The following is a 22,211-nucleotide window of genomic DNA, read 5'->3' as shown; positions in this document are numbered from 1 at the left end:
TGATCTCACTGGGAAGGTGAGAGAACGGATACGAAAATGCTTTGAATTGTGTTCCCTGTTTTGCATTGTAAAGATGTTACTTGGAACATTCAGCAGGTGGAATAAAATCTCCTCCTCTCATCACAAGGGGTTTGGACGGGAATCTTCCAAGGCCAAGAAAGCTCTGTTTCCTTGAGAATCCCAGTTCCTTTCCATGCACTGCTCCTTAGCAAGCTCAGGGCGGAGAGGGCTCACCTTGGAGGCGGGTCCTGATGGCATTGATTTCTGCTTGGTTTCGCTCTAGCTCTACCACCTTGGCGTTGGCTTCTGATAAGCTGTCTTCCAGCTTTCTGACGTGGGCCTCGGCGTTCATCTGCTCAGGAAGGATGAACTCAGTGGGGAAGTTGCGGGTGGGGGAGGCCAAGCCCTCCCTACCTCCCCTTTGATTTTTGCCCTGTTCTTCCTGTGTGCCTCCCAGGCTACCTGCCTGGAGGTATGCCCCTGTCTCAGAAACCCCAAATGGCTCACCATTTTTTTTTTTTTTTTTTTTTTTGAGACAGGGTATCACTCCATCACCCCGGCTGGAGTGCATAGGTGCAATCAGAGCTCCCTGTAGCCTCGACATCCTGGGCTCAAGCCATCCTCTCAACACAGCCTCCTGAGTAGCTGGGACCACAGGTGCATGCCACCATCCCTGGCTAATTAGTTTTATTTTTTTGTAGAGACAGGGTTTCACTGTGTTGCCCAGGCTGGTCTTGAACTGGGCTCAAGTGATCTGCCTGCCTTGGCCTCTCAAAGTGCTGGGATTACAGGCGTTAGCCACTGTGCCTGGCTTATTGAGCACTCTTATGTGCCAGAGACTATTGCAGCCCTCACAGTAGCGCTCTAAGGTGGGGATTATGACAATCATCTTCATGTTACAGATGAAGAAATCGAAGCACAGGTTATTTTATTTTTCATTTTATTTTATTTTATTTTTGAGACAGAGTCTTTCTCTGTCGCCCAGGCTGGAGTGCAGTGGCACAATCTCGGCTCAGTGCAACCTCTGCCTCCCAGGTTCAAGCAATTTTTGTATTTTTAGTAGAGACAGGGTTTCACCTTGTTGGCCAGGCTGGTCTTGAACTTGTGACCTCAGGTGATCTGCCTGCCTCAGCCTCCCAAAGTGCTGGGATTACAGGCGTAAGCCACTGTGCCCAGCAGGTTATTTTATTTTATTTTATTTTAGAGACAGGGTCTTACTCTGTTGCCCAGGCTGGAGTGAAGTGGTGCAGTCATACTCACTGCAGTCTCAACCCCCTGGGCTCAAGCGATCCTCCTGCCTCAGCCTCCTGAGTAGCTAGGACTACAGGCACATGCTACCATCCCTGGCTAATTTTATTTTTTGAGGAGACGAGGTCTGGCTATGTTGTCCAGGCTGGTCCCCAACTCCTGGCCTCTCAAAAGCAATCCTCCTGCCTCAGCCTCCCAAAGTGCTGGGATTACAGGAGTGAGCCACTGTGTCCGGCCCACAGTTAGGTTATTCACCTTGGACTTCTGTATCGTCTCCACGCTGGCATTGAGGTCATCAATCTCAGCCTTCATGACCTGTTTATCTTTCTCTAGCTTGGACTTGACCCTCTGCAGGCTCTCCACATGCTCCGTCAGCTCGGCCATGGAGTCCATGTGCTTCTTGCGCAGTGTGGAGGCCGTCGCCTCGCTCTGCAGGGCGGCCTCTTCCAGCTCCCGCCGCAGCTTCAGCAGCTCAGCCTCCCGCTTGCGGTTCTGCTCGATCTGGGGTAGAGGAGGAGCAGCTTAGCAGAACTGGCCAGTGCCAGCCTTTTCGGGGTGGACACCGCCCAGCTGCTCGGTGGTCCCCTGATATTCCTGTACCTCGCTAAAAGAAGTCCTGCTTGAAATGCCAATGCTTAGCCTTTGGGGGGTGGGGGTTGCCCACAGGATTTGTTTAGAGAGTGTTGTGTGTTAAATTGTGCCCTCCAAAAAGATATACTCAAGTCCTAACCCTGGGTACCTGTGAATGGGACCTGATTTGGAAATAGTGTCTTTGTAGATGGAGCCAGTTAAGATGTCATACTGGTTTAGGGTGGGCCCTAAGCTAATGACTGATGCCTTTTTTTTTTTTTTTTTTTTTTTTGAGAAGAAGTTTCACTCTTGTTGCCCAGGCTGCAGTGCAATGGCACATCTCGGCTCACTGCAACCTCCGCCTCCTGGGTTCAGGTGATTCTCCTGCCTCAGCCTCCCAAGTAGCTGGGATTACAGGTGCCCACCACCATGCCCAGCTAAATTTTTGTGTTTTTAGTAGAGATGGGGTTTCACCATGTTTACCAGGCTGATCTCGAACTCCTAACCTCAGGTGATCCACCCACCTCAGCCTCCCAAAGTGCTGGGAGTACAGGCGTGAGCCACCGTGCCCGGCCGGACTCTCACATTTCTACTCACTATACTCCTGCCCTTATCACTCCAGGTCCAGGTCCCGACAACTAGGGTCAGCCCCACAGTCCACTGAGATTGTCCAAACTGGCCAATCAGGAGCCTGTTCACCCTGCCTCACCTGTTCCTTCCCATGGGAGCCAGAGTAAAGGCCTTTGCCTACATTCTTCCCCCCAGCTGTCTGCCTCCTAACCAGCCCCAGTGCCTCTCTGGCCCTGCGTGGCCTGCTGTGCCCTTTCCTCTTGGGAACTGTCAGTAGCAAACTCTTTCTGTTTGTCTTTGAGAGACAGGGTCTTGCTCTGTCACCCAGGCTGGAGTGCAGTGGTGCCATCATGGCTCACCACAGCCTCAACCTCCCTGGGCTCAAGTGATCCTCCTTCTTTAGCCTCTTGAGTAGCTTGAACTACAGGAACATGCCACCATGCCCAGCTAATTTTTTTTTTTTTTTTTGAGAGATGGGCTTTTGCTGTGTTGCCCAGGCTGGTCAGAAATCCCTGGGCTCAAGTGATCCTTCTGCTTTTGCCTCCCCAGGTGTTGGGATTACAGGCGTGAGCCACTGTTCCAGGCCTCATTTTTAAATTGTTAATTGGTTTCTCCTCAAGCCCATCTCAGGAACCTAGCAAGAACGAACTGGTCTTGATCCCACTGCTCACAGTCCAGCAATTTTTCCCCCTAAATGCAAGCAGAGCTGGGGGTTTCTGGGCCCCCTGGGATGGGTACCTGAGCAGATGTGGCTCCACCCGCTTCCTCCAACCTGTCACTGAGGTCTTCAAGATCCCGGGACAGGTCACTGCGTTGTTTCTCCACCTGGGATGAAAATTTTTATTTTAAGATAGAGCCTTCCTCTGTGGCCCAGGCTGGAGTGCAGCAGCACCATCTCGACTCACTGCAACCTTCGCCTGCCTGGCTCAAACAATCCTCTAACCTTAGCCTCCCAAGTATCTGCAACTACAGGCACATGCCATCACACCCAGCAAATTTTTAAATTTTTTGTAGAGATGGGTTTCACCATGTTGCCCAAGCTGGTCTCCCGGTCTCAAGTGATCCTCCTGCCTTGGTCTCCCAAGGTATTTGGATTACAAGCATGAGCCACTCTTCCTGGCCATGGGATGAGATTTAATGGTACCGATGATAATCACCCAGAGCTCCTTTTTCTCCAGTAAAGAGCATGATGACTGCTTCACCTTTGAGAAGCCAGGATTCTATGCCTGGGGGGCCTTGTGCTCTGCCTGTCATCCCACAGGCTTAGTAAAGGACACTGTCTTGCCCACACTGGGTGGGCATTAGTGCCCATCCTACCTACCACCTGTCCAATTTGGCTGAATTTGGGGTTAGGTACACTGTGATTTGTCTCCCACCAGCTTTCTGGGCTCACGTCCTGTAGGATCCCCACGCTCAAGCCTCCCTCCATGCTCTGCTCTTGCTAACACGTGCTTTCTCTGTTTACACCTTCATCCCAATGAAGGTAGGTGCTATTTTATTCCCTTTGCCCAGACCTTTCTCCTTGCTTCTGCCTGTTGAATTCTATCTTTGAGGTCAAGTGTTTTTTTCCCCATCTGTCTCAGGTAGAACCAGCCTCTTCTCCTCTGGACTCAAGCCACACAGAGCATCTGCCTTTCACGTCATGATTAATGTGGATGTGCAGTTCAGTCCCTGGCACACAGTAGGTGCTCCAGAAGCAACTAGACTTTTTAGCTGGACACCTGCCTTCTCTACTGGTTTCCTTAGCGGAGGTTTCTATTCATGGTTGGATGTGTGACTGCCGTTAGGTCTTTTGACTCAAGAAGGATTTCATTTACCTTGGCTCTCATGGCCCTCTCAGCTTCTAGTTCTTCTTCCAGCTCTTCAATTCGGGCCTAGCAGACAGAGGAGGGAGGGGATTAATCTCTGCCAGGCAAAGTTAGTAAGTCAGCCCCTTAGCCTTTTAGGACGGAAAATAGGGATGTGAGAATATGACAGCCACTGTCAAAAGCAGAGAGAGGCAGATCCCAGAGAGCAAGTGCAAAGGTGCCAGGGCAGGCAGGAGGGGGCCTGGCATGTGTGACACCCAGCCAGGAGCCAGCATGGCTGGATAGAGTGGAGGGAAACACTCGGTGATGAGGTCAGGCGGGGAGCAGTTGGAGGGCCTCATAACCATCGTACGGATTTCACCCCTAGTGAGGGGAACATGGGTCCATCTCCAAGGACTCTATGGCAGTCTTGCTCCTCAGGAAACCTCAGCCACCAAGTAGCTGACATGAACAAAACGTTCAGAGAAGTGCATTTCCGACAGAGAGCTCATGCTTCTCGGTCCTGGACATACCTGGTGCTCCTTCAGTTTCCGCTGCAGCGTGGAATTCAGAGACTGCTCATCCTCATATTTCGAGTTGACAGAGTTTATTTCCAAATCCCTCCTGCAAGGGAAGGGTTGGTCTCCTGAGGAAAGGCTCTGAGGGTAGACCAGCAAGCTGGCGAGGGAATGTCGCCTGGGCTGCCAGAGGAGGCCTTGAACCTGCCGAAAAGCACGTACCTCCCAGCCCCTTCTGGCCTTCTGTAGTGACAGCCCAGAAGGTCTCACCCTACAGAGCAGTTAGACCCCTGAATGAGCTCCTCAGGTGTTTCATCATCCATTCATTCATTCACACATTTACTAATGTGACACTTTTTTTTGAGACAGGGTGTTGCTGTGTCGCCCAGAATGCAGTGCAGTGGCATGATCATGGCTCACTGCAGCCTTGACCTCCTGGGCTTAAGTGATCCTCCCACCTCAGCCTCTCTAGTAGCTGGGGCCACAGGCTGGCTCCATCATGCCCAGTTAATTTTTGTATTTTTTGTAGACGGGGTCTTGCTATGTTGCCCAGGCTGGTCTTGAGCTCCTGGCCTTAAGCCATCCTCCTGCCTTCGCATCCCAAAGTGCTGGGATTACAGGTGTGAGCCACTGTACCCAACATGGTCATAGGCTTTTATGATGCCTCCCTGCCCTGCTGAGTCCTCAGTGTTCCCTGGGGTGGTGGCGCTCGTCTCCTCCCCAGTGCCCACCAGGTATTGTGTGACACTGGGCATTCCCTGCAGACAGGGCAGCCCCTACCTCTCTGCATATCCTCCATGCCTGCCAGGTGCTTGGGACATGCAGGAATGTTTGTGAGGCTCTCCATACAGTGCCTGGCTCCTGGCACCCTCCAGGCAGCTCCAGCTATTGCTACCATTGTGATGGACAAAACGAACGACGACAAGACATACTTTTTCACCACCTCCTCGAGATCCAGCTTGGAACGCTCCATCTCATTGAGGTTGTCGATGGTCATCTTCAGGTCACTCTCAGCTTTCCGACGAGCCTTTTCCACCTCCGCCCGGATTTTCTTTTCCTGCTCCCAGTTATCCTCCAGCTACAGAGACAAGAACAGCAAGAGAAGGTAGACGAGGAGAGTCTGAGGTCAGAAGGCAAGAAGGAACCAGACTGGGTCCGATCCTTTAGCTGTGGCATCAGAAGGGCCCTCACGCCCCGGGGGATGTGTTGGTCCAGTTCTCAAAACTAATCTTCGGACCCCGTGCCCCCAGAGGGATCTGGCCTTGGAGTTGTAGAGGTGGCCACAGCAATGGGTATTACCTCATGGATCTGCGTGCTCAGCTTGCTGTTATTTTTGGTCAGGTGGTTCACCTTGTCCTCCTCAGCTTGTAGGTCGTCCAGGGTTTTCTGGAAGGACAGATACACACGTGAGTGCCACGAGGCCCAGTGGGAGCAGCTGAACAGTCCTGATCCTCAGTCGTCGCTTCTGAGCTACGCAGCTCCCAGGCTTTGGGGAGTTCAGTTGACTTCAGTGAGTAGGTACTGACCACCTGCTCCTGGGCGCTGGGTAAGGCCAGAGCAGATGGACCAGAGCCACCCATCAGGGAGGTCAATTGCTTGAGCCAGGGAGGTTGAGGCTGCAGTGAGCTATGATCGTACCACTGCACTCGAGCCTGGGTGACAGAGTCAGACCCTGTCTCTACAAAAATTAGCCAGGTGTGGTGGCACACGTCTGTAGTGCCAGCTACTCAGGAGACTGAGGCAGGATGATCACGAGCCCAGGAGGTTGGGGCTGCAGTGAGCTATGATGGCACCACTGCATTTCAGCCTGAGCAACAGTGAGACCCTATCTCTGGTTCCCCAGGGGGCATATGGGAAATAGGTGGGGTGCTTCTGGTTGTCACAGTGATTGGAGGTTCCTCTGAGATTTAGTGGATGACTCCAGCAATGCCGGATATCCCATTTTGCTCTGGACAATCTGGTACCACGAAGAACTCTGTAGTCCACATTCCTGATGTCCCACCCGGGCACTTATGTGAGTAAAACAACCATTTCTACTCTTCTAAACCTAGAGCCCAGCACCCTTTTACATGTAACTCAATGTTCTTTTTCATTGAATATGCACTACATTTTTTTTTTTTTGAGATAGGATCTTCCTCTGTCACTCAGACTGGAGTACAGTGGTACGATCATAGCTAACTGCAGCCTCCACCTCTTGGGCTCAAGCAACCCTCTCGCCTCAGCCTCCCAGCTAATTTTTTTTCTAGTTTTTAGAAAACTGCACTCCAGCTCGGGTGAGAGTGTGAAGCTCCATCTCAAAAACAAACAAAAATTAGTGGGGTGCAGTGGTACATGCCTATAATCCCAGTTACTCAGGAGGCTGAGGTGGGAGGATTACCTGAGCCTGGGAAGTCAAAGCTGCAGTGAGCCATGATCATACCACTGCACTCCAGCCTTGGTGACAGTTTGGAAGACAAACTATATTGTCACCCCACTTATAACAAACTTGGAAGGAAGGCAGCAAGGGGGGGCCACACCCATGTCACTCTTGAGGAAACTGAGATGTACGGAGATTCCTTAACTTCCCTAAGGCCCCAAGCTGAGGGGGCGGCAGGGCCAGGATTTGAACTCGGGGCTCCAGTCTCCAATGGAAAGCACATTGTGCCAAGCTCTAGCTGCTGGGCTGAGGGAAGATGCAAGGGAAACCTACCTGGTGCAGCTCCTCTAGGGCCCTCTTCTCCTTCTGGAGCTTGGCGATGGAGTCTTCACGGAGTGAGAGGTCCCCCGTCAGGGTACGGACCTTGTGATCCAGGGCCTAGAAACCAGGGCAGGGAGAGAGGTAGATCCTTAAAGCTGGAGGGAGTCCTCAGCTTGGGTGCACCCTTGAGTCTCCTGGGAGCTTAAGAAATGCCAGCACCCAGAGCATGTCCTAGACCAACCAAGTCAGAACCCTGGGGGTGAAGGGGAGCAGCAAGAACCTTGGCTTCTCAAAGTGTGGTCCCCGGATGTCGGCAGTGGCATCCCCTAGGAGCATGCTAGGAATACAGACCCTTGGGCTCCACCAGACTCGCCAGAGTCTGCACCTGACTGTATCCCCAGTGGTTTGTGTGTGCAGCAGAGCAGGAGAAGCGCAAGTTTAGGCAGAGCCCCTGCTTACCCTGCTCGAGAACCCAACCCACCTGCAATAGCAGGAAGGGGACCTTGGGACCAGGGGCCAGCCAGATGGCATCAGGAGCCAGGGCTTCCCCCAGGGAGCTGTTCAGAGGGGCAGCAACTGCTTGTTTGGGCAGAAATTCAACAGCTGAAGGTGGACACTTCACCATGATGGGAACAGCTCAGTCCCCTTAGCTGCCCTGTCCAGCAGAACTTTCTGCAGTGACGGACATGTTCTCTGCCTTTGCTGTCCCATGCAGTGACACTTAACGCACATGGCTGCTGAGCACCTGCAATGTGGCTTGTGCAACTGAGGAATTGCATTTTAAGTTGTAAATTAATAGGTGTTACAATAGCCCCATGTGGGCTGGGTACGGTGGCCCATGCCTGTAATCCCAGCACTTTGGGAGGCCAAGACAGGCAGATCACCTGAGGTGAGGCGTTCAAGACCAGTCTGGCCAACATGGCGAAACCCCATCTCTACTAAAAATACAAAAATTAGCCGGGTGTGGTGGCGCCACACGTGTAGTCCCAGCTACCTGGGAGGCTGAGGTATGAGAATCACTTGATCCCGGGAGGGGGAGGTTGCAGTGAGCTGAGGTCGCCCTACTGCACTCCAGCCTGCGTGACACAGCGAGAGCGAGACTCTGTCGCAAAACAAACAAAAAAAACCCCCCAAAAAACTGCCCCATGTGGTCAGTGGTCAGGGCACTGGGTGTAGCCACCATAGGGGCTTTAGGTATGGCCCCTGAAGGTGGCCTGAGAAAAGCGTGGCAGGGCCCCGGCCTCTCCTCACCTGCTTCTCCTTCTCTGTCTTGGCCAGCGTGGTTTCCAGGCCCTCTAGGTCCCGCTTCAGGTCGCTCAGCTCCCCTTCCAGCTTGCGCTTGGCGGCACTCAGTGAGGCCGCCATGCCCTCTTCCTCCTCCAGCCGCTCCCGCATGTCTGAGATCTGGCTCTCTAGATCCATCTTGGTCTTCATCATCTGTGTCAGGCGCTCCTCTGCATCCATCAGGTTCTCTTGCTCCTGTTGGGAGAAAGAGCCCCGGTCGGGGACAGGGTCCAGGCAAAGACCACACCAAGACGCTGGACAAGCCTTGAGCTGAACAAATGTGTCCTGGGGGTTGGACAAGGGGCTGGGCTATCTCGAGCTCCTTTTTTTTTTTTTTTTTTGAGTTAGGGTTTTGCTTTGTTGCCCAGGCTGGAGTGCAGTGGTGTGATCACAGCTCACTGCAGTCTAGACCTCCTGGGCTCAAGAAGTCCTCCCACCTCATCCTCCCAAGTAGCTGAGGCTACAGGTACACACTGCAATGCCCAGCTAAGTTTTTTATTTTTATTTTTGAGACAGAGTCTCACTCTGTCACCCAGGCTGGGGTGCAGTGGCACAATCATGGCTTACTGCAGCCTCGACCTTCTAGGCTTAAGCAATCCTCCCACTTCAGCCTCCTGAGTAGGTGGGACTACAGATGTGCCACCACACCCGGCTAATTTTTAAACTTTTTTGTAGAGATGGGGTTTCACTATGTGGCCCAGGCTGGTCTTGAACTCCTGGGCTCAAGCATTCCTCCTGCCTTGGCCTCCCAGAGTGTTGGGTTTATGGGCATGAGCCATTGCACCTGGCCCAGGAGGATTCTTCCATCACTTTGGTCTTGCCCAGCCTCAGCCTTCACAAACAAAATGGGGATATCAGTTCAAGCAACTTCTCAGGGGTATGAAGAGGATACAGAGAAATGATGTTGGAGGCCTTTGGGGACAGTGGAAGGAAAATGCAAGCACCACACATGCTCACGGCTACAGAGATGGCCGTGGCAGAGCAGGGAGGACTGGAGATGGAATTGGGCCCCTTCCAGGGCTGGGTTTTCTACTAATGGGCCTGGGACTTTGATCAAATCTCTAAATGTCTGCCAAACTGAGTTTTCTACCCTGTACGATGCACGTGAAAATCGAGTGTCTTACAGGGCGGCTGTGAGAGTCAAATCAGGGAAGGAATAGGAAAAGCTTTGCAAACCAGAAGGACCCCAGCAGTGAATTCACTGCAGGACATTTAGTCAGGCGCCCTACAGAAATGACATCGTTTATTCTTTCTTGCTGTGTTTCCCTGGACAGGTGAGGAGAACAAGGCTTGGAGTGGGTAAGTTGCCAAGTTTGTATGGCAGAGCCCAGCCCTGACTCCAGGGGATGCTGTTCTCACCCCATCTCGTGGCCACCATCCCTGGACTTTCCCTGCAGGCGGGTCCTGTAGCTGTGTGTGCCCAGCCTGCTGCTGTGTGCAAATAAGAATTTGATGGAGGCTGGGCACAGGGGCTTACACCTGTAATCCCAGCACTTTGGGAGGCCGAAATAGGAGGATCACTTGAGGCTGGGAGTTTGAGACAAGCCTGGGCAACATAGTGAGACCCTGTCTCTACAAAAAATACAAAAAATTAGCCAGGCATGGTGGTGTAGTCCCAGCTACTCGGGAGGCTGAGGTGGGAGGATCACCTGTGTCCAGGAGATGGAGGCTGCTGTGAGCTGTGATCGAGCCACTTCACTCCAGCCTGGGCAACACAGCAAGACCATGTCGCTGTCTGTCTGTCTGTCTGTCTGTCTGTCTGTCTGTCTCTCTCATACACACACACACACACACACACACACACACGAATTGGATGGAGACTTTTTGGAAGTTGGGTCGAGGGTGACTTTGTATGCTGGAGAATTTCCCGTGGTCTGGAGGGACATGGGTTTTTGGAAGAGCTCGCCCTTCCTCCCTCCCAGGGTCCAGGCTGTATGGGTTTCCCACCCTTCTCCCTGGGGACCCCACGTACAGCCTGCAGCTGGATGGTGAGGTCATTCTTCTCCTGGCTGAGCGTGGCTGTCTTCTCCTCCAGTTCCTTGACCTTGTTTACCAACTCCTGGGTTTGGGCCATGGCTTTCCTGAGCTCCTCCTCCTTGGCCTTCATCTCCTCCTCTTGCCGAGCCACATTCAGGAGTGGCTTGACCTGGGCAATGAGCAACACCAAACAGTGTTAGGAGAATGGGGTTTGCCGCCGGGTAGACGGAGGGCTGTGGAGTCTCTGCCTCAGGCGTGACCTCACAGCACCACTGTGGTGGGAAGCAGCTCTTGCTGTAGCTCTGCGGGTGGGGTCCCTCTCCACAGATGCCACCAGGCTGAGCTCCTTGTGTAAAGCATCCCTGGCCTCAACAGAGAAGGCCCATCCTCCCCTAGGACAATTCTTAGGATGCTCTTTAATCCTGAGGGACATGGAGTCAGGTGTCCTCGGCATCTGGGTGCCCCAAGGCTTACATCTGTTCTGCATGTTGTGTAGACACCAGGAGCCCCAGTGAAATGCACAGCCTTGGGGTCCCCTCCCTCCTTCCTTCCCTACTGAGTCCTCCCACCTCTGGCTCTCTGTTTCTGTCTCTGTCTGCCTCATTTTGCTGTCTCTCTCACTCGCCCACTGTTTCTCTCTCTCTCTCTGTGTGTCTCTCATGCCATTCCTATCTCTGCCTCTCTTCTCAGTCTCTGTTGCTCTGCTCTCTCTTTTTCTCTCTCCGTGTTTCTGTTTCTGTCTTTCTCTCTGTCTCTTTCTCTCATCTCTCTCTCTTATCTCTGTCTCTCTCTCTGCCTGTCTCTCTGTTGTGCTGTCTCTCTCTCTCTCATTTTCTGTGTCTTTCTCTTTGTTTTTCTCTATGTGTGTGTGTCTCTCTCTGTCTCTTACTCTCCCTCTCTCTCTCTCACTCCTTTCATCTTCTGTCTAACATGAAGTCGCACCTCTCGACTTGGCCTTGCAGGTCTTCCACAATGTAGCCCCTGCCCTCCTCCTGCACTGTGTCAGCTGATACTTCCCACCATGGCCAGTGCCCCTGCACCTGTGTCTATAGGGCTGGGCCTTCTTTGCCATTCAGCCAGGAGCATTTGCTCGTGCTCTGCACCCGCAGCACCCATCGGGACCTCTCTGTGCACTTGGCCCTTCTCACCTGCACTGGAGCGCCAGGCTCTGTCTGGTCCTACCACCTGTATTCTGCCCTGCATCTGCAAGCCCCTCAAAGACCTCCCTCCCATCCCTTTGGGGTTCCTAAAGCACCTAGCAGAGCTGGTGGGGCAGGTCCCCTGGGAACCACAGAAACATTATACCATAGATACAATAGATACATAGTCAATAGATACATTTCCCAGGAGGGAAAATGCCCTAGACATGGATCTGGGAGGAGGGACAGCCTGCGCCTCTTTTGAAAGTTAACAGATAAACCTCGTTCATTGCCAGCCTGGCTGTTGAGAATCTGAGATGTCACAGTGGCAAAGCTGGCATGAAAAGGTTGCAGTAACCACCATACTTTGCCGCTGTGTAGCACTTTTTATTCAATGGAAACCTACTACAAGTGTTTTTTCATTAACCCAGTCGATCTGGCTTTGTTAAATAATATTAGAGCTTAGTTAGAATACTAAGAGGAGAGGATTTAAAACAACAACAAAAACTAAAAAGGCCGGGCGCAGTGGCTCACGCCTGTAATCCCAGCACTTTGGGAGGCCAAGGCGGGCAGATCACCTGAGGTCAGGAGTTCAAGACCAGCCTGGCCAACATGGTGAAATCCCGTCTCTACTAAAAATACAAAAAATTAGGCGTGGTGGCAGGCGCCTTAATCCCAGCTACTCGGGAGGTTGAGGCAGGAGAATCGCTTGAATCCGGGAGGCGGAGGTTGCAGTGAGCCAGATCATGCCCCTGCGCTCCAGCCTGAGCAACAGAGCAAGATTTTGTCTCAACAACAAGAAAAACTAATTAGAACAGGACCTTGTTCTGTCAGGTCTAATTAGTAACAAGCAGGGGAGTTTACAGCTGTTGCTACCATGTCTTGCTCAGAAGGAACCTTAAAGGCCATTGGCCTGGGTCTTCCCAGAGTCTAATTGTATACCAAGGGATCTGGTGAGATGCATTCAAGCATAGACACCCTTTGATTAGAGTTGTGACATAGTTACTTTAATAGGCAATTTAAAAAATGAAAACTCCTCAAATCCACAATTTTGTGGGTAACATTTGCTTAGGATGAGATTAAAGCAGGTAAGACTACAAAGTTTCCTTTTAAAGTAAAATTTGTGGCTGGGCACAGTGGCTCACGCCTGTAATTCCAGGAGGCTGGGGAGGATCACTTGAGGTCAGGAGTTTGAGACTGGCTGGGGTAATGTAGCAAGACACTGTCTCTACAAAAAATTTAAAAATGAGCTGGGCGGGCGCTGTGTACCTGTAATCTCAGCCATTTGGGAGGCTGAGGTGGGAGGATTGCTTGAGGCCAGGAGTTTGAGACCAGCCTGGGCAACATAGCAAGACCCTGTCTCTTCAAAAACAAAAATTAAAAATTAGCTGGGCATGGTGGCACACACCTATAGTCTGAGCTATTTGGGAGGCTGAGGTGGAAGGATCGCTTGAGCCCGGAGTTAGAGGCTGCAGTGGGCTATGATTGCATCACTGCACTCTAGCCTGGGCAACAGAGTGAGACCCTGTGTCAAAAAAAATAATTTTTTTTTTCCAAAATAAAAAAGCGAGGCCAGGTGCAATGACTCACATCTATAATCCCAGCAGCACTTTGGGAGGCCAAGGCGGGTGGATCACCTGAGGTCAGGAGTTTGAGACCAGCCTGGCCAGCATGGTAAAACCCTGTCTCTACTAAAAATACAAAAATTAGCCAGGTAGGGTGGCAGATGCATGTAATCCCAGATACTCAGGAGGCTGAGGCAGGAGAATAACTTGAACCCAGGAGGCGGAGGTTGCAGTGAGCTGAGATTGTGCCCCTGCACTCCAGCCTGGGTGACAGAGTGAGACTCCGTATCAAAAAAAAAAAAAAGTGAATTAATGTAAAGAAAGGTGAGTCATGGAACAGGCGGGGAAAGCCAGGCGGCACCAGCAACGCCTGGCCTTTGAGACATGCTCACCTAGATTCCTCTCCAATCCCAGGTCCTCCAGGGCCGGCCTGTGTGTGGATACATTTGGGGAAGCAGAACTTACTATTCCTCCCTTTCCATTTGTGGTGGGTGCTGATTGTTAGCTAGTTCTTTCCCATGGGGGAGTGTAAAGAAACTTCCTTGTGAGCTATGGAGGACTCAGGGCCACCCGAGATGACTCAGAGCCTGTCCCCACCCTCTGCGGGTCCTCCTTTCTCCTGAACATAGCTGCCTGGTGCCTGACTCCCTCTTCTGGTGCCCAGAGACATGTCCCTCTTAATAGTGGCCCCAGCACCGGCATGATTGGACCCATGTGCAGTGCCATGGCTGGTGGCCTCCTGCCTTGGTTGAGGGTGGCCTGGCTGCTTGGGACCTCTGTGGGTCCCACCAGCTGGCTGACTCACATACCATACTCATTGCTGTTTCGGAAGAACAGGAAATGAGAGGTCGGACCTTATCATTTCCTGAGGTTCCCCCAGCTCTAAGCCAAGAACTCACTGGAGTTGAAGATGCCTCAACATGCCCAGGGGCAAGGAGTCAATAATCAAGCTCACTTTTTTTGGTGGGGGTGGTATGGCGCTCTCCATCTTAAGTGGATTTTATTTTGAGGGATGAGATGGAAGGCAGAAAGACACTTGCTCTCCTTTCCTTTCCTCTCTCCCTTCCTTTCCTCTCTCCCTTTCCTCTCTCCCTTTCCTCTCTCCCTTCCTTTCCTCTCTCCCTTCCTTTCCTCTCTCCCTTCCTTTCCTCTCTCCCTTCCTTTCCTCTCTTTCTTCCTTTCCTCTCTCTCTTCCTTTCTTTTCTTTTGAAATGGGGTCTCACTGTGTTGCCCAGGCTGGTCTCAAACTCCTGGCCTCAAGCAATCCTCCTGCCTCAGCCTCCCAAAGGGCTGGGATTACAGGTGTGAGCCACTGTGCCCGCCCCATGATTTTTCTTAGGGAGGAATTAGTCCCTGTCTGGACAGAGGCTAGATTTTTGTCTCTAAGGTGCCCTCATTTTCAAACTGTTCTTGCAGCCTCTCACTCCCGAGGGGCACCTCTGTCCAGGATCGAGCCCTCCCCCAGCCCATAGGCAGCAGCAGTCCCCCCTGGCCTGGCCCCTCGGCCCTCACCTTGTTGTACAGCTTCCACCAGCCCCAGAAACGGAGCTGCAGGAACTTGCGCACGTTCCGCTGAATGACTTTCAGGCCCATTCTGCGAAAAGAATCCAGGGTTGAGTGGGTTACAATGAAGGTGTTAGGACTTGGCTTCCCTGGGGAAGGGGTGGGGCCTGGGAATAGAAGCCAGCAGATCTACTTTGTTCAGACACCAAAGTGCCTTCTCGAGACCCAGCATTGCCCATGTGGTCTGCGGCAGGGAGACTCACGTTGGGGTCAGAGCTTAGCAGCACGATAAGGGAGCTGAGGTGAAACCTGATGGAACCAGGTCCCTCCCAGATGGCACAAGGCTGAGACATACCAGTCATTGACTCCTGCATTTTCCCTCCTCCACCAGAAATCACCCATTAGTCTCCAAATCCCATGGATCTGCAAAGTTGCTGGAATCCGCCCATTTCTTGTTCCCTGCAGCTTCACTCAACTGCCATTTATTGAGGACCTCCTGTGCACCAAGGCCCTGGGCTGAATCAGGCCAAGATCCCTCACATCAGCCCCTAACTGGTATCCCTGCCTTCAGTCCAGGGCTGCAGGTGGCCTGCTGATGGGAACAGAATTCATTACTAATTCTATGACCACAAAGAAATAGAGTGAATCACAGGTCATCTGGGATGGACCTACCTTTTTTTTTTTTTTTTTTTTTTGAGACAGGGTCTCACTCTGTTGCCCAGGCTAGAGTGCAATGGTGCAATTATGGCTCACTGGAACTTTGTACTCCCTGGCTCAGGCAATCCTCCTGCCTCAGCCTCCAAAGTAGCTGGGACTACAGGCATGCACCACCACCTGCGAATTTTTTGTTTTTGTTTTTGTTTTTGTAGAGATGGGGTCTCCCTATCTCCTGTTGCCCAGGCTGGTCTCAAACTCCTGAGCTCAAGTGATCTCCCACCTTGGCTTCTCAAAGTGCTGGGATTACAGGTATGAGCTACCACACCTGGCCAGACCCAGCCCTTTAAAAATTACCAGGTTAGGGAGATGGCTGAAAAACATGGTTCCAAGGGCAGGGATGTGGAGTGAGAATTGCTGAGTTCTAATCCTGGCTCTGCATGAACCTGCCCCAGTTCCTTAACCTCTCAGACCTCAGTTTCCACATCTGTAAAGTGGGGGTGCTGGCCCTACCATGCCCCTCTCATAGCATCATTATGTGAATCAAGTAAGAGGAAGGCTGTGAAATGACTTGAAACTATAAAGAGAGGGTTTATATTAGTTGTTTCCTGTTAGGGGTTAAGCTGTGTCCTCCGAAAGGATACGTTGAAGTCCTAACCCCCAATACCTAGGAAGGGAACCTTGTTTGGGAATAGGGTCTCAGCAAATGTAACTAGTTAAGATGAGGTGGTCATACTGGAGTAAGGTGGACCCTAATTCAATGACTGGTGTCCATATAAAAAGAGGGAAGATGGGCTGGGCGCAGTGGCTCATGCCTGTAATCCTAACACTTTGAGAAGTTGAGGCAGGTGGATTGCTTGAGCCCAGGAGTTTGAAACGAGCCTAGGCAACATAGGGAGACCTTGTTTCTACCAAAAAAAAAAAATTAGCCAGGTGTGGTACAGTGCACCTGTAGTCCTAGCTACTCAGGAGGCTGAGGTGGGAGTATCACTCAAGCCCAAGAGGTTGAGGCTGCAGTGAGCTATGATTGCACCACTGTACTCCAGCCTGGGCTACAGAGCAAGACCCCACCCCCAACTCAAAAATAAAATTTAAGGCGATGGATATCCCAGTTATCCTGATTTCATTATATGAATGTATCAAGTTATCACATAAAACCTAAAATATGCATAGCTATTAGGTATCAGTAAAAAAAATTTAAAAAATTCCTGTTGTTTGAAGCCACCCAGTGTGCGAACTTGGTTGCGGCAGCTCTGAGAGACAGGGTTCTTTTTATTTTTTTGAGACGGAGTTTTGCTTCTGTCGCCCAGGCTGGAGTGCAATGACACGATCTCAGCTCACTGCAACCTCCGCCTCCCGGATTCAAGCGATTCTCCTGCCTCAACCTCCCCAGTAGCTGGGATTATAGGTGCCCACCACCACGCCCAGCTAATTTTTGTATTTTTTGTAGAGACGGGGTTTCACCATGTTGGCCAGGCTGGTCTTGAACTCCCGACCTCAGGCAATCCGCCCGCCTCAGCCTCCCAAAGTGCTGGGATTACAGGCATGAGCCACCGCACCTGGCCAGCCACACAAGGTTCTTTCTGCCAGCAAGACATTGGCATCCACCCCTGGCCCACCATGTAGCGTGGCCAGTGGAGCTGGCCCTGAGTGCGTGTGGCTCCTCTGGGCCTTCCTGTCGGTGTTTGTGAGTGCTACCTTCGTTCCAGCATCTTCTTGAACTCCACCCTCATGAGGAAGCCCCGAAGCCGACACTGCAGCATCGTCATGATCTTGGCCAGACGCTCGTCCCTCATGTCCTCAAGCCTGGCCAGGATGCCCGCACGGAAGAACACCTGGGGAAAGACCGCACGCCTTTGAAAAAGCCCGGCTGTCACCGATGGCAGCCACTTGGGGGAGTTTTAAATCAAAGAAGGGTTTTTGTTTGTTTGTTTTGCTGGAGTGCAGTGGCGCAATTACGGATCACTGCGGCCTCAATCTCCCGAGCTTAAGCAATCCTCCCATCTCAGTCTCCCAAGTAGCTGAGACTACAGGCACATGCCACCATGCCTGGCTAAATTTATTATTATTATTGTAGAGATAGGGTCTCACTATGTTATCCAGGCTGAGCCTCCCAAAGTGCTTGGGATTACAGGCATGTGCCACCATGTCCAGCTAATTAAAAAAATTTTTTTCGGCTGGGCGCAGTGGCTCATGCCTGTAATCCCAGCACTTTGGGAGGCCGAGGTGGGTGGATCATGAGGTCAGGAGATCGAGACCATCCTGGCTAACATGGTGAAACCTCATATCTACTAAAAATACAAAAAGCCGGGCGTGGTGGCGGGCGCCTGTAGTCCTAGCTACTCAGGAGGCTGAGGCAGGAGAATGGCGTGAACCCGGGAGGCGGAGCTTGTAGTGAGCCGAGATCATGCCACTGCACTCCAGCCTGGGCAACAGAGCAAGACAGTCTCAAAAAAAAAAAAAATTTTTTTTTTTTCTGAGATGAGGTCTGGTTATGTTGCCCAGGCTGGCCTTGAACTACTGGACTCAAGTGATCTTCCTATCTCAGCCTCCCAAAATGCAGGAATTATAGGCATGAGCCACCATGCCCTGCCTGTTGATGTTTTAAAAATCCCCCCAGGCCAGGCACGATGGCTCACATCTGTAATCCCAGCGCCTTGGGAGGCTGAGATGGGCAGATCATGAGATCAGGAGTTCAAGACCAGCCTGGCCAACGTGGTGAAACCCCGTCTTTATTAAAAATACAAAAAATTAGCCAGGCATGCTGGCAGGTGCCTGTAATCCCAGTTACTCGGGAGGCTGAGGCAGGAGAATCGCTTAAACCCGGGAGGCGGAGGTTGCAGTGAGCCAAGACAGTGCCACTGCACTCCAGCCTGGGTAACAGAGTGAGACCCCGTCTCAAAAAAAAAAAAAAAAAAAAAAAAAAAAAAAAAAAAAAGTGTCCCCAGATGAGTCTAATGTATAGCCAAGGTTGAGAACTTTGTTCTAGAGAAATTCCTGCACAGGACCATGAGCAAGGATGTTCACAGCAGCACTGCAGTACAGTGTGGCAGTGACAATGTCACGTACCAATGAGGATGAAGCTTAGAAACATGGCAAAGCGATAAAAGCACGTCATGGAGGAATGTCACGGAAGGGTGTGTCAAGTATGATACTTCCATGAAGCTCAAAACCAAGCACGACCTGCAGGCATATGTGCTAAAGCTATTTTTGAAAGGTAAGGAAATAAGCCAGGTGGTGTGGCTTATGCCTGTAATCCCAACACTTTGGGAGGCCGAGGTGGGAGGATCACTTGAGCCCAGGAGTTGGAGAACAGCCTTGGCAACATATTGAGACCCCATCTCTATAAAAAATACAAAAATTAGCCAGGTGTGGAGGTGTGCACCTGTAGTCCCAGCTACTCAAGAGGCTGAGGTGGGAGAATCGCTTGAGCCCAACAGTTTGAAGCCACAGTGAGCTGTGATCGTGTCACTGCACTCCAGCCTGGGCGACAGAGCAAGACCATGTCTCTTAAGAAAAAAAAAAAAAAGTTAAGAGAATGGTTCATGTCAGAATTCAAGACAGGGTTACTCCTGGGGGTGGGGAGGGGATGGGAGAGGAAAGACATGAAAGGTTGACATTCTGGGCTTTTCAGTGGGTTCACAGGGTGCTGGCTTTATTATTATGTTTCATAATGTAACACCTTTTTACAGGCTTCAAATAGGACATAATAGAAACTTTTAGAAGGATAGAAGGTGCCAGGAGACCTGCATTCTGGCCTCAGCCTTCCTTGGATGTGCTGTGTGTCTGACTGTGGTTAAGTCACTGTCCCTTTGGGGGACCTAGGCTTCCCCTCCTGTCCGGACAGAATGCTGCCTGCAGGGCCCCTGGGACCTCTGAGCTGCGGGAACCCAAAATGCCACACGGGGCCAGGGAGTACAGCACCTAACTGAGCCACTGTGGGCAAAAGATGAGGAAGAATGCTCCCTGCCCCTCAAAAGGCCCCCCGAGGAGCTAGACATCGCAAGGTAGAGAAATCAGGCTTGATGTCATAAAACATTTCCTGATATTTCAAAATTAATTGGCGTTGAGGTTTGGTCTTTGAAACAAGCATGTGGCTGGGGGTGGGGCCCACCTGAGCCAACTCCAAACATAGGAACACCATTTGCAGTCAGAACCATCCTGTTCTTTGTTCTCCTCCTGCTGCCAGTCTGCCTAGTCCTCAGGGAGCAAAACTGTCCCCAGCAGCCCTGGGCCTTCCCCTGGAACTGACGTGCCTAATGCAACCCTTGTACAACAGCAAGATGCAGTCTGTTTGGCCAGGTGGTAAACGGACAAGATTCTGAGCTGTGCCAGATTCTGAGATACCAGCTCCGGCTTTCCCGGCCACACGACCGCCACTGGTGGGCCTTATGCCGACTAGCTCTGTCCCGCTTCGTTCTGTGAAGTTGGGCATGCCACCTCCACCCCCTCTCCAGGCTTTCTTAAGTTTCCCATCTGTCAAGGGTGGGTAGGGAAAGGAGGGGCCTGTTGGTTTCTAAGATTCTTTCCAGCTCAAGTATTCAATGATCCTGTCTCCAAACCTCAAGTGTCCCCCGCAAGTCAATCTAGCTATTTACAGCACATCTTAATTGTGAAGGATGCCAAAACAAACAGTTCCGGCAGGTTCTAGGGCAGTGTTACAATTCCACACACACAGAGTATTATAAAGCAAGCTCCAGGGAGTGAGGGACTCATTCTGTTCTCTTCACTGTGTGTCCCTAGAGCCTGGAACCATGCCTGGCACACAGTAGGCGCACCATAAGTGTTTGCTGAGTGACCAGATGCATTAGAGGCACAGGCATGCTGGAAGCTTCCATGCCAAGCCTGCGTCATGCGTGAGAACTTGGAGAGAGAAATGATCTGCTCCAGGCGGCACAGAGGCAGGCTTTGAGCTGACTCTCCTGACTGCAAAGCCTGTGAACCTCCTGTGTCACGGGGCGATCATGTTGGGGTGCAGTTTGTTGTGGGGGGCAGGGCGGCTATAGAAGGACACCTGGCACCACTGGCCTGGCTAGCCTTTACAACCGCACCAGGATGCTGCAGGGCCAGGAAATGGGATAGACCCAGGGCAACTCAGGCCCCATGAGTCAGGAGCAGGAGGTTGCTCTGTCTGAGTCAGTCCCATCTCAGCCGCTGGCTCAGAGCTGGGCTTACAGTGCTTCATTGTCCAGGCTCTGCCCAAGCAAACTTCCCCACGGGCCAGATCCATGACCTTGATTCTCATTGGCCCTTTTTATTCTTGGACACTCAGGGCTCAGGCCAGGTGTGGTGGCTTATGCCCGTAATCCCAGCACTTTGGGAGGCCGAGGCAGGTGGATTGCTTGAGCCCAGGAGTTTGAGACTAGCCTGGGCAACAGAGTGAGACCCCATCTCTACAAATAATTTTAAAAATTAGCTGGGTGTGATGGTGTATGCCTTAAGTCCCAGCTACTTGGGAGGCTGAGGCAGGAGGATCACTTGAGCCTGGGAGTTCCAGGTTGTAGTGAGCTGTGATTGCACCACTGCACTCCAGGAAGACCCTGTCTCAAACAAAACAAAACAAAACGTAAGGTTCTAAGAAATATTCTACCATTGATTGAGTTCCCCTCTGAGCTGAGCTGAGTTCTATGCATGTTGCCTCTAATCTCCCCAAATTCTATGAGACTGGCATGACCAATCCTGATTTTTCAGGAAACTGAGGCTCTCAGCAGCTGGCAGACTTGCCCGAAGTAGGCCATTGGTCAGTGGTCAGGTGGAATCCACACCCCAAAGCCCACCTTCTTGGAAAAAGGCTGAGGGGGTGTGTAGGGGGAGACCGCCCACCAGACCCTACCTTGGTGTGTCCAATTTTGTATTCATTCACATCTAGGTCAATGGCTGCAAGCAGCAGCTCTGAGGCCTTTTTGTTGTCCACGAACCCCTGGGGAATCACATTGGGGTTCAGCACTTGGTACCTGGCAGGAGAGAGATGATTGACAGTCATCACTGTGCCCAAGCTGACAGCACATAAAACATGTTCATGCGGTTATCCGCTGGTCTTTGAGATGGACTTTGGACAGAGATTAGACTTGTTTGACAGATGCCCCTGGGAGGCAGAGAGATGAGATCAATAGGAGGCTTTGGAATAAGGGCTACAGCTTGGGAGTGGACATTGGTGTGGGTTGGGGGTACAGGGAGGAGCTGTTTCTAGAAATGAAGACACCAAAATCCCTTGGAGTTGAGAAAAGGGCACTGACCCAGACATCAGCAAACAGGTTTTTTATCATGACCTGGGAGCAGCCCCCTTTGTGATCTTGGACACACAAGTCCCCAACTGGGGACTTCAGAGGGGCTTGGATAAGGTGACCTCTAGTGACCTTTCCTGATCCATCAATCTGTGGCCCTATGTTCTAGGAAGTTGGAGGAGGTAGAAGATCATCTCTAAGGTGGGGGTATTAGTTACCCCAGTGTTTGTCCAGAAGCAGACCCTGAGATAAGAATTCAAGTGCAAGTAGTTTATCTGGGAGGTGGCAGAGTGGGGAATGGGAAGAAAGCCAATAAAAGGCACGTTATGGAGGCAGTTAGTGCAACAGGCAACCGGAGCTTAATGCTGCTAGGATCACTGGGGGCCACAGTGGGAGTATTTACATCATGGAAATGGGCAGACACTAGCAATCAGGGTGTTTTTTTTGGACCAGAAGAGCTCTTATTTAACATTTACCAACACACTGCTGTCTGAG

The 22,211-nt window shown here is 51.6% G+C and overlaps 1 protein-coding gene across 1 annotated transcript in view; it reads right to left on the bottom strand.

The window, feature by feature from the left end:
• Nucleotides 1–22,211, bottom strand: part of MYH16 (myosin heavy chain 16) — a 70,958-nt gene that overhangs the window by 21,464 nt on the left and 27,283 nt on the right. The window contains exons 18-30 of the mRNA XM_016957798.3: nucleotides 21,326–21,446; nucleotides 17,191–17,327; nucleotides 14,848–14,929; nucleotides 10,627–10,800; nucleotides 8,622–8,849; nucleotides 7,383–7,487; nucleotides 5,993–6,079; nucleotides 5,626–5,771; nucleotides 4,709–4,799; nucleotides 4,206–4,262; nucleotides 3,127–3,213; nucleotides 1,504–1,749; nucleotides 235–352 (exon numbers count right to left, since the gene is read on the bottom strand). Coding sequence (XP_016813287.2) covers nucleotides 235–352; nucleotides 1,504–1,749; nucleotides 3,127–3,213; nucleotides 4,206–4,262; nucleotides 4,709–4,799; nucleotides 5,626–5,771; nucleotides 5,993–6,079; nucleotides 7,383–7,487; nucleotides 8,622–8,849; nucleotides 10,627–10,800; nucleotides 14,848–14,929; nucleotides 17,191–17,327; nucleotides 21,326–21,446 — 1,679 coding nt within the window. The remainder of the gene's footprint in view (nucleotides 1–234; nucleotides 353–1,503; nucleotides 1,750–3,126; nucleotides 3,214–4,205; nucleotides 4,263–4,708; nucleotides 4,800–5,625; nucleotides 5,772–5,992; nucleotides 6,080–7,382; nucleotides 7,488–8,621; nucleotides 8,850–10,626; nucleotides 10,801–14,847; nucleotides 14,930–17,190; nucleotides 17,328–21,325; nucleotides 21,447–22,211) is intronic.

Source organism: Pan troglodytes, chromosome 6 (genome assembly GCF_028858775.2).
Source record: "Pan troglodytes isolate AG18354 chromosome 6, NHGRI_mPanTro3-v2.0_pri, whole genome shotgun sequence".
In the NCBI taxonomy this organism is placed as follows: domain Eukaryota; kingdom Metazoa; phylum Chordata; class Mammalia; order Primates; family Hominidae; genus Pan; species Pan troglodytes.
Note: the sequence above shows the minus strand (reverse complement) of the source record. Positions and strands in the feature narration are given on the sequence as shown.